This window comes from Nicotiana sylvestris, chromosome 10, assembly GCF_000393655.2.
Source record: "Nicotiana sylvestris chromosome 10, ASM39365v2, whole genome shotgun sequence".
Taxonomy (NCBI): domain Eukaryota; kingdom Viridiplantae; phylum Streptophyta; class Magnoliopsida; order Solanales; family Solanaceae; genus Nicotiana; species Nicotiana sylvestris.
In genome coordinates, this window is record NC_091066.1 from 172,611,367 (window position 1) to 172,623,008 (window position 11,642).

The 11,642-nt window shown below is 37.1% G+C and overlaps 1 protein-coding gene across 2 annotated transcripts; it reads right to left on the reverse strand.

Moving 5' to 3' along the window:
• Nucleotides 1–4,387: 4,387 nt before the first annotated feature.
• On the reverse strand, nt 4,388–9,754 carry LOC104234674 (protein WVD2-like 7). Of its 2 annotated transcripts, none has more exons than XM_009788279.2 (10): nt 9,539–9,754; nt 9,308–9,389; nt 7,703–8,632; nt 7,311–7,535; nt 7,106–7,146; nt 6,911–7,003; nt 6,731–6,827; nt 6,575–6,646; nt 6,192–6,299; nt 4,388–5,189 (listed from the first exon to the last, which is right to left on the reverse strand). In XM_009788279.2, exons 2-10 carry the CDS (start codon nt 9,347–9,349, stop codon nt 4,707–4,709), a joined length of 2,091 nt encoding a protein of 696 aa, XP_009786581.1. In that variant the 5' UTR covers nt 9,350–9,389; nt 9,539–9,754; the 3' UTR covers nt 4,388–4,706. The 2 variants fall into 2 exon arrangements, with proteins under 2 accessions (XP_009786581.1, XP_009786582.1); XM_009788280.1 differs by having other exon boundaries at nt 9,656–9,674.
• Nucleotides 9,755–11,642: the final 1,888 nt, after the last annotated feature.

Consider the following 11,642-nt stretch of genomic DNA (forward strand, 5'->3'; position numbering starts at 1 on the left):
GTCCGAGCAAAAGAGTTATGCCGACCGCAAGGTTCGAGATTTGGCTTTCATGGTCGGTGAGCGGGTATTGCTTCGAGTGTCACCTATGAAGGGCGTGATGAGATTTGGGAAGAAGGGCAAGCTTAGCCCTAGGTTTATTGGCCCGTTTGAGATTCTTGATCGAGTGGGAGAGGTGGCTTATAGACTTGCATTGCCGCCGAGTTTATCAGCCGTGCATCCAGTGTTTCATGTGTCCACGCTTCGGAAATTTCACGGCGATCCATCCCACGTGTTAGATTTCAGCACTATCCAGTTGGACAAGGACTAGTCTTATGAGGAGGAGCCGATGGCTATTCTATACCAGCAAGTTCGTCAGTTGAGATCGAAGAGTTTTCCTTCTGTTCGTGTTTAGTGAAAAGGTCAGCCTCCTAAGGCATCGACCTGGGAGTTCGAGTCCGATATGCGAAGCCGTTATCCCCATCTTTTTCCCGACTCAGGTACTTTCTTCTTATGTCCGTTCGAGGACGAACAGTTGTTTTAGAGGTGGAGAATGTGATGACCCAAAAAGTCATCACTTGTTTTAAAATGAAATTTTGTATTCCGAGGCCTTGAAAACCTCATATAGCATCACCTTGATTTGCGTGTGCAGTCCGGGCGCATAGCCGAAAAACTTATATGTGAAAATCTGTGAAAAATGATAAATTTTGACTGTAAAATGAGTTAATTTGACTTCGGTCAACATTTTGGGTAACCGGGCCCGAACCCGTGATTTGATGGTCCCGGAGGGTCCATAGGAAAATATGAGACTTGGCCATATGCACGGAATCGAATTTCGAGATCCCAAGCCCGAGAAATGAATTTTTAAAGAAAAATATTTTCTGAAATTGTTTAAAGGAATTTGAAATGAAATTTGATTAGAACATGATGGTATCGGGACCGTATTTTGGTTCCGGCGCCCGGTATAAGTCTTATATATGATTTAAGATGATTCTGTAGAATGTGGTGAAATACGAATGTCATATGACGTGATTCGGACCTAATTTGCAAAAGTTGAGGTTTAAGAAGTTTTGAAGTATTTCATTGATTTTAAGGTTTAATTCGTTGTTAATGGTATTATTTTGGCGATTTGATCGCACGGTTAAGTTCGTATGGTGTTATTGAGTTAGTATGTATATTTGGTTAGGAGCCCCGAGGGCTCAGGTGTGTTTCAATGGTGTTTCAAAAGGATTCGGACATAAAAAAAGTTGCAGGTTTTTGTTGTTAGGTGCCTAGGGAGTTTACCCTTTGCGTTCGTGTGGTACCTCTCGCGAACGCATAAGGCAAATATCCCAGCTGCCAGATTCCTTCTACGTGAATGCATAGCACAGGTCGCGAACGCGAGGCAGTGGGGGGTTATCCCTTCGCAAACTCGGTCCTGACCACGTGAATGCGAAGACCAATTGAGCCTGGGCAGGGGGTGGGGCAATTACCCTATGTGAACGCGATACCTTGAACGCGAACGCGAGGCTCGAGGAGTTTCTACTCCGCGAACGCGAGGCTCGAGGAGTTTCTACTCCGCGAACGCGAGCCGTATTCCGCGAACGCGAAGGCTTATCAAGCCTAACCCATCGCGAACACGATGTACCTGTCGCGAACGCGATGAGTGTTTTCGCCCAGTGATTTTTTAAAAGACCAAAATAGAACACTTACGAGATTTTCATAAACCTCTTCTTCTCCAAAGCTCTTAGACGATTTTGATGCATTTCCTCACCATAAACCCTTGGGTAAGTAATCTTTAACTTGTTTTCTTCCATTTTTATCAATACCTACTAGATTTCTAGGCCTAAAACATGAGATTAAGGGCAGAAAATTAGGGATTTGGGTAGAGTTAGGGCTTTTTGATTATTTATAATTTAGACCTCGTTTTGGAGTCGGATTTGAAAACAAATTATATATTCGGGCTCGTAGGTGAATAGATGATCGGGTTTTGGTCCGAACCTCGTATTTTGACCAAGCGAGCCCGGGGTCAATTTTTAGATTTTTGGGAAGAATGATTAGAAAACTATAATTAAGTATTGGAATTGGATTGTTTAGCATTTATTGATGTTATTAAGTCGATTATGTCTGGATACGATTGTGTTGGAGCCGAATTCGAAAGGAAAAGCGGTGTTTGAAGCTTGAGTTAGCCGTGGAAGTTTGAGGTAAGTGTTCGGTCTAACCTTAGCTTGAGGGATTAGGAGTTGTGTCCTATTTGTTGATTGCTTCTTGTTGAGTATGATGTATAGGCATGGTGACGAGTATCTATACGTTGGCGTCGAGCATGACCGTGAGTCTTAAATTGATATTTGTGGTGTTCTTAAATGATACTACGGATGCTTTAATTGGTGATTCTCGATATTGAGTACGGACTTAGTTGGTTTTCGTGGAATTTACTTATGATTGAGTAATGGTGATAACTGAGATGAGTAAGAGTTGAGTTAAGATTGGTTGTTGATTCTCCCTTGCCGGGACATATATACTTGTACTGTTGAATTCCCTTGCCGAGACTGTTATTATGATTATTGTTGACCGTATATTTGGATCGGGTTGCACACCACAACAGTTATATATTTGGATCGGGTTGCACGCCGCAACAGTTATATATATTTGGATAGGGTTGCATACCGCAATAATTATATATTTGGATCGGGTTGCACGCCGCAACAGTTATATATATTTGGATCGGGTTGCACGCCGCAACAGTGTTAAATGATAAGGGATCGGGTTGCGCGTCGCAACAGTATTATTATTGTATTGTTGTAGATATTGAACTGTCCTTTCATATTTCTATTAAGTTTCTGTTGGATTTGATATGGTTCCCCGAAGCATGTACCCCCTCCCATTTAAACTGCTTATTCCTGTTTATTTTTCGTCGTACATTATATAATTGCACAGGTTTATCTGGAGTCTGGTCCTAGCCTCGTCACTACCTCGCCGGGGTTAGGCCAGGCACTTACCAGCACATGGGGTCGGTTGTGCTGATACTACACTCTGCACTTTGTGCAGATACCAGAGCAACATCGGGGCAATAGCTTGAGAGCCAGCCTTCAGTCCACAGGGATTCCGAGGTAGTCCTGCAGGCGTCCGCAGGCCCGACGTCTCTTCTATCTATTATTATGTTCTGTTATCACTTGTATCCGAGACAGACTGTGCTTCTTTCTTTCAGACATTTGTATGTAGTAATCATAGATAGTCTGTGAATATTGTGACACCGGTTTCTGGGTAGAGACGTATGTTGGTATTTTGTACTGATTTTGGTATTATGTTAGACTAAGTCTTCCGCACAATTTTGTCTCCCGCTATTATTTAAATGTTTATCACCTATTATTACAAGTTGTTGGAAAGCATTAAAAATGAAAGAGTTAAAGACTTCTAAATTTTGTGGCTTGCCTAACTTCTACGAGTAGGCGCCATCACGACTCCCGAGGGTAGAAAATCCGGATCATGACAGCATGGGAATGTAAAAATTCCTTATTTCTTTTACACCATCCATAAGTATAAGTTGAATCGTTCTTAAAATAGGTTTAACTCATATACATAGGTATGATGGCCAAGAAAACCAAGGAAAGAAAAAGCACCACAATAACCAACTGTTTCTTTTATTTATGTTTTTCTATCTATTCTCTTTTCATTTATTTTTTCCTTTCTCTCCTTTATGAAGTGTAATAAGGTGCAAAATTAATAATTGTAGAAATTAATGAACACAGACAGGCTGTGAGAGATTTATATGGCCGTCGAAAGAGAGTGATATTTCGTCTAGTAGCCTAAGGTGTTCAAAGGTCACTATCTCATAAAATATTTGTTTTCCCACTATGGTTTGCCATTAAAGACTTTAGAGATTAGCAAATACAAGATGTTAATCTCATGTTATGGCATGATTTGATTGGATGATTTGCATGTGATGTACACTCTTTGGACCTAAAAATAAGTTAATATTTAATGAAGAGACTTTATAAGTATTTAATTGTAAGAAATGAAAGGCTGTGTTTTAGTGACTAGTCTATGAGAGATACCAATCAACTACCAACTATGGTGGTCCTATTACTATGTGATTAACAAAAAAGGCAGCCCGGACCACTACGCACAAGGTCCGAGGACGGATCGGACCATAAAGGTGCACTAAGCTCCCACTATGCGTGGGTTCGTACGACACAACCTTACCTGCATTTCTGCAAGAGGCTGTTTCTACGACTCGAACCTGTGTCCTTCTGATCACATGACATCAACTTTACTAGTTACGCCATAGCTCCCTTCAACTATATGATTAACAGTTTTAAGATAAAAGAAAATAGAATTGGAGTTGCCTTTCCTTTTTATTCTAAAGTTGTTTTTCTTTGGGGGAGGAAAGGAGGGGGTAAGGTAGGAAAGACAATCTAATAAGACCAATAACTGAGCTGAAATTTAACATTTTATTCAGTGTGTTAATATTTAGTAGTACAGCATTCATGGTATTTCAAGAACTTGGCTTAAAGAGGTCCATAATTATTTCTCTATCCAAACTACACATAGTTACAGACTGCTTATCTAACAGAAATGCTAACCTACACACTAAGTATATCGTCTCAAGATACCTGATCCATCACCTTTGCCATGTTGACTGTTGAGAATATGAGAATTCACACATTACAATCTAACTTATGAATAAGATCACCAAGTTACCTTCATCTTGCAGATATGATGGGTTTTATACGGCGTAGAAGCTGGTGCGTCTATGAAGCAACGCCAACAGCTAAGCGACCCACTCCCGTACTTCTGCTCAAATCAATACTTCTAATATCCTTTCTCATTGCACCATTCCCCATTCTTCGCGCAACAACTTTTGTTTTCTCCTCAGCTTTGAAGCCCTTGTTCCCCTTGTTCATATCTGGTGTCTTCGGTCTTCGAGTCACAACCTGCTTTTTCTCTTGCTCCCTCTTTGGAGCTACTGATCTATTCGATCTGGTCTGTCGAGAAGTTTTGCTTGTTGGAGCTGAAGATGGCACACTGCTGTCTGACAAATCTGCTGAACGATGATTGGTTACTTCTGAGACCTTTGGTGAATCGGCCACATTTAGATGTTCATTAGTGGAACAGCTGTTATCAATTTCTGCTGCTGAACAAGGAAGAATGTTCTCTGTTGCACTAGTAGCTCTAGTCCGTGGAGATGAAAGCCTGCTCTGTGATTTACTTGATTTAGTCTTACTTGCTAACTCCTGTAAAATCAATCAAAAGATCAAGTTATATGATTGGGACACTAAAAGCGAGAGGGAAAAATAATCACTAATTGGAAGGATAAGGATGACTATTAACTGATAAACAAGTGCAGACAAACTCATGAGCAAATAGACAGACAGATAATTAGCAAGACTTTTTTTCCTTTATATAAATAAGGAGAGAGATCAAATAGTTTCAGTCTACTTTCAGATCATATAGCTAGAGATGGAAGATTATCAATACTAACCGCCGTCACATCAATGAAAAAAAAATTTGGCATACAAGTGGTTGGCCTCTCATGTTACTCACATCCGCAAAAGGGTAATATTCACTACGCGTGCAGTGTAATCTTCACTATGCATTGAGCTTTCAGCCTTGAGAGGATGTTAGAAAGTCAAAGTTTAACGACCATCAAAGTTTTCAACAATGCCATTCCAGAAATTAACGTATGACGCATCCAAAAGCCTTTCTCGGGTAAAGCAGGTTTAATTTGAAACAAACCTGTTCCTAGTATTCACCTTTATCACCCATACCCGACGAGATTGAAACTAAAAAATCCCCAAGGAAGTATGCTGCTTATCACTCATACCTAATAGAATTTAAAATGGGACCTAACGGATATCATAATAGGACCAAGGTACAAGATGTTCTATTCTGTATTTTAGTGTCTATGTTACCCTTAATCAAGGATAGCAAGATAGAATTTCCCAATTCTTATTTTTCAGAAAGGAAAGTCAGTTGTCCAAGTCTCCAAGAAAGGGGATTTGCGTCGTATAAAAATACAGGGAAGTGCTTCTACTATAACCAGTAAAACAGGCTTGTAAACATATTTTCTCAAGTTTTACTTCCATGTGAGAATGGTATGCCGAAGTGCATGGTTTTGATGCATCCTAGTTTCAACACAGGAAAATAGAAAATAACAGAGAATAATTAGGAATACAACAGTGAAAAGTGAGTTTTTGGGTCTCTGAATAATCTCATTATTTGTGATTTGTTAATACCTTGTTTCTTTCTGGCCGACGACCAGGTTCATGGTAGAAAGCAGGCATTGGAGTGGCTTTGAAATTGAGACTTCTCCGCAGCTGCTTGAGCTCTGCTTCTTTCTTTACCTAAAGATATCACAAGGTAAATTAAAACGAATTGTCATTAAGCATAGCTACCAATCAACAAAAATTGCCATCTAACCCATAGCTACATTTGACATATATTATAATTTACAAGTCTAAACAGATAGCAGAAAATGAAAGTAAAGAGAAGAAAACCTAACAGAATATATACCAATGATCTTTTAAGCTAGCATTCGACAGAAAGCAGTCTAATGATTCTCTATATTAATCTACACCTATTTAGAACAATCACAAGAATCATTGCCTGACTTTATTACCTGAGTTCTTGCTTGGAGCCGATGTCTTTCTGCCTCTTTCGCATGCATTTTCTCCTCTAGCTTCACAAGGAACTGAAATCAATATCAAAAACTTCTTTTAGGTTATATATATGACTTTTAAACTATATCGAATTGACACAAGAAACCGGCCCTTGCCTCTTTCCTTCTCTTGGCGCGCTCTTCACTTTTGAAACTGAAACCAGATCCGTTCTGCTTCATGCCTGGTTGACTTGAATTCACACTCTGCTTATCCCTGAACAACAACAATATGCATAAGATTAATGCTGATGACAATAATATTGTACTTAAAGCTCACAATTTTACCACGATATAGACCTGTTTACACTTTCGTCTATTCTATAGCTAACTTTCTCTGTACCGAAAGCACGAGAAGCGACCACCTTTTTTGTTCTCGGCTGTTGTTCAGTGCTACATCATTCAATAACAAACGAGATGGGGAAAATTAGGATGAATCAGTGCGACCAAAATATCCTAAATTTTCAATATGGAAGACATTATTAAGTATAATACCTTTTCTGTTGATTAAGTACATTAGCTTTTGAACCTGATACCTGTATAAAGCAAGCCACCTGTTACCATCAATTTGATAATAGAAGAAGAATTGAAAAAAAAGTTGTGCGATAGAGCAATAAGTTCCAAAGCGTTGGCATAGCAGGGCTTCCTCCTCCACATAGATATTCAATCTGAAGATTACAAGCCTAAAACTGATAACAACCTCTGGTTTTGGCATTCTGGCTGTTGGACGCAAATGGAGAGCGCTCGGAGCTTCCAATCCGGGCTTTTCTCCTTTTTGTGTCAAGGAAACATCACTATGCCTTCTATTTGGTTTTCTTGGAATGTCTTTATATGCTTGTTTTGAGATACTCCCCTTGCCACTAGCAACATTCACTTGAGACAACATTCTGGATTTCGCATCTCTAGATCGAGATGCAGTCCTCACCTGCATTTTAGGCATAAGGCAGTCTACATAAAGGGGCGATAATTTTCTGTTCTAGAAGAAGACTACGAATGCTATTATTTAAAATAGCTTAGTACAGTAAGCAAGCAGGATCGGCAACTGCTGCAAAAACAGAAGATTAACAATAACAAATGCTAAAAGAGGTGTACCTTCGAAGCTGAACTTCGTTGAGGTTCTGAACAAACACTACCATCTTTCTCAGTGGTGTGAGCATTAGAGGACAGATCAACAGAGTTTGATGAACACTCCATACTGTTATCTTGGTCTTCTGGTTTCTCTTTCACTTCAATATCAAGTACAGGATCATCAACAGCTGAATTTCCAGCAGCGAGATGATATTTTGCTTCTGCTTCCAGATGCTCAGAAATACTTTGAAGTACATGGGAACTGTCAGTGGCATGTTCAGTATGAGGTCTGGAATGGAGAGTTATACTAGCTTCTCCGTTAAATTCTGTGACTTCGACGTCTCCATTGTTTGATCCATCAAAACTCTCCACGAAGCGTGCAGAATGACCAGCCTCATTCACTCGCTCAAAGTCCCCATCATAACCTGTATTCTCAGTGACATTATTTTCACTAGCTTGATATTTTTCATTCTTCAGTAAATGGATTGGTCTATCATGACTTTCATCAAAGCGAGCTGAATGGCCAACTTCACCAACACGCTCAAAGTCCCCCTCATAACCTGTATGTTCCGTGAGATCATCTTCACTAGCTTGATACTTTCCATTATTCAGTAAATGGGTTGACCTATCATGATTTTCATCAAAGCGAACTGAACAGCCGACCTCGTTAACATGCTCAAAGTCCCCCTCATAACCTGTATTCTCAGGGGCATCATTTTCACTAGCTTGAGACTCGGTGCCATTCTGCCACTCAGAAGAGCTCTGGCTTAGAAGTGCCCTCCTTCTAAAACGCGCCTCAAAATATGCTTTCTTCTCAGTTACAGAACCTGGCTTGGAGTATTTCTCAACCTCTTCAAGATACCTGTTATGTGTGAAAGAAGACCTCCTCTCCCAACATAAAGCTTCGTTTTCAAATCTACCGAATGAGATAGATCCCGATTGCCACGAATCTGCCTGTCAATTTTGGTAATGTAAATCAACACCACAATCTTACGACAGAGAACCTGTCTCCTCTCCAAAACTTGAGGAAGCAGGACCGACTTATCATGCATTTTATAGAAGCTTTATAGATTTAGTTCTCATGTCTCAACTAACATACTTATATGGCTAATTTTTGTGATATAATGAAACTCTCACGTTAAAAGGGGTTACGAAACTCCAAACTATTCCAGAACAAAATTCAGTCTTTTGCACTAAAAGTTTCTTTTCAGAAAGCCTCAATCTATGAACAAGCATGCAATTTAGCATTTTCTATATCATTTCATGGAGGTGATATGGATCCATAACTATTAAATCTATAGATATTAACATGAACAAAAACATATTAATAAGCAAGAGTTTTCACATCAACAAAACACAAAGAAGTTACTAAAAACATTAACCGCCTCAAACCGCCTGAGTAAAAAGGTCCAAATCTAACATATGAAAAGTGATTATATGCATCTTCTTAATCATAATTTAATCATATTCAATCCTATAAACAGATTGGCTGATACTGAAAGACCAATTTACCAATAAACATAAAGATTCCAACTTTTTTCTTAAATTCATATTTAATCATATTCAACTTATGAATGTATAAGAGTAACAAATTGTAAGATCCAAAAGGAACAAAAACAGCAACTTTACCTGAAAACTAAGCCTAAAGGGTTCTTCAATATCACCTGCCATTTCAAAACTGATCCTTTTAAAACACCTTCATAAATATTATCTGCAATTTTTCAACCAAAAAATCTTTCAAATCCGAAATATAACACAACATTACTTAAAAACAAACAGACCCTTTTCATTATTTAACACATAAACATCATAAAATTGGACCAAAATGAAATTTACATATAAAAAGAGCAAGAAAGTTACAAGCTTTAAGGAAATTGTGGCAGAATCTTGAAGAAGCAAATTTTGGGACAATTTCTTTGGTAAAAAGTAAGAAATAATGTGAAAGAAAACGTGTTAAGAGTATAGAAGAATCACTACTTTGCTTTGAAGAAGGGAGTTTTTAACAAAGATTTAAGAGACTGAGAAGGACTGGTAGTTAAATGGAGTGAATATGAAATGTTGAAAATTTTCTAATATAATTATTTTTGGATTAAATAACTAATTAGTAGATCTTAAACTGAACCGAAAACATGGAATAGGAAAAGAAAAGGTTGAATTGCAGTTACGTCCTTCTTGTTTAGCAGTATTATTAAACAAATCCAACAAGTTTGTAAATCAGACCTACCTCACTAGTTCTCCTATGAAAAAATGGTTAGATCAAAGAAGGCAAATTTACTAAGTATTTTTTTTTATAATTCATTATACTTTATTTTCTTCTCCTTCTATTTTTGTGTCATTTCCTTGTCAAATAATTACATTTTTTTCTATTTGTTGTAAATTTAAATATTATATTTAAAAATATTTGAATGTACAAATATTAAAAAGTATGGAACAATATAAGATCTTCAATTATAAAATATAAATAGAGAATTTATTATTGGTAGGAACTAGAGGAAAATAAAAATGATATAAATTGAAAAAGGAATAAAGAAAAAGAAATTGATTATTATGCAATATATCTTTAAATAATATTCTTTGCGCAAAAACTATAAGGAGGTGCCAATAATGCAAATAGAAGTTACGAAATAAAGTACTCTATCTGTTTTAAATTATGTGATAGAATCTAACTTAACATATAGTTTAAGAAACATTATTTTATGTTCTTAAATATGAGATGAAATATTTATATCTATGAAAATATGTTATTAATCATTAAATAATAAATTTAAAACTAAAATTATTTTCACACATAAATTTTTTAATTTTTTTGAATTGATAGATAAGAAAATAATGGCACATACGATGAAACAGAGGGAACAACGTGTATACAAATTGTTAAAGCAAACGAAGGAAATGTGTAATATCACAAAATTAGAAGGAAGACAGCTGCAATTTATCCAAACATTTATGATCCAATGCTTGTGGGGTGCATCAGTAATCATGTGCTTGTGTTCCCCTTTTTGTCTGCTTCTGCTGACTGGCCCACGTAACCTGGGTCCCACTTTAAACCTTCCCCACCTAATCGTTATGCTAGCCCTTAGATGTTCTTAATCGGACGGTCAGGAATTTAGTTCTGACTCGTCCACGTGTCCTTTAATCCTTTACCCTTGTAAGTATCAAAAAGTTTCTTTGAGTTTTCCACATGGTGTCACTCATTTTTTGGTTTGATTAATTCACATTCGCGTCCGAAAATTTCAGTAAATCGCTACCTATTATTTATCAATACATTTCATACCATTTATATCACACTTTTTGAAGTGCACTTTCTTCGGACTCTCCGTGAATACGAAATATTTTGTATATTAAATTGTCCCTTTAATTTTATTAATTAAAAATAAAAGAGTATTTATCACGATATTATAACTTTTTATGGTAGGATCAAAAAGTTAAAGAGGTCCCAGCAAGAAAATCGAAAAAAAAAAAAAGATACTACAAAAAAGGAGGATTATAATCGACTAATTAGATTTTGAGATATGTGGTAGGTAATGATGAATCGTGTGATTAATAGCTCTTCTAATGGTGGAGCCATAATGTGGATAACATAGATCTGCCTTTACAAAACATGGTGAACGATTTGTTAGCTAATTATTTTACATAATTAAATGCTAAAAGAAAATAAAAAGTTGGATTATATTATGATCTTAGGACAAGACAGATGTTGATTTTGATTATTGAAAGGCATTAGGGTATCTTTGAGACATAAAGGTCGAATGTCATTTTTAGCAATGCATTTTCAAGTTTATTTTATAGAAAAAGATGGGGGGCAGCGTATCCATTAATTTCCATAATTCATTTTTTATTTTTGAGACGCTGCGCAAAGCAAGCACGCTTAGATTGCTACGTGCAATTTTTTGTTAAAGAATTAACCTTAAATATTCATTCACCCAATTAGTTAAATGAAAATTAGTGCAATTTTTTTGTCGAA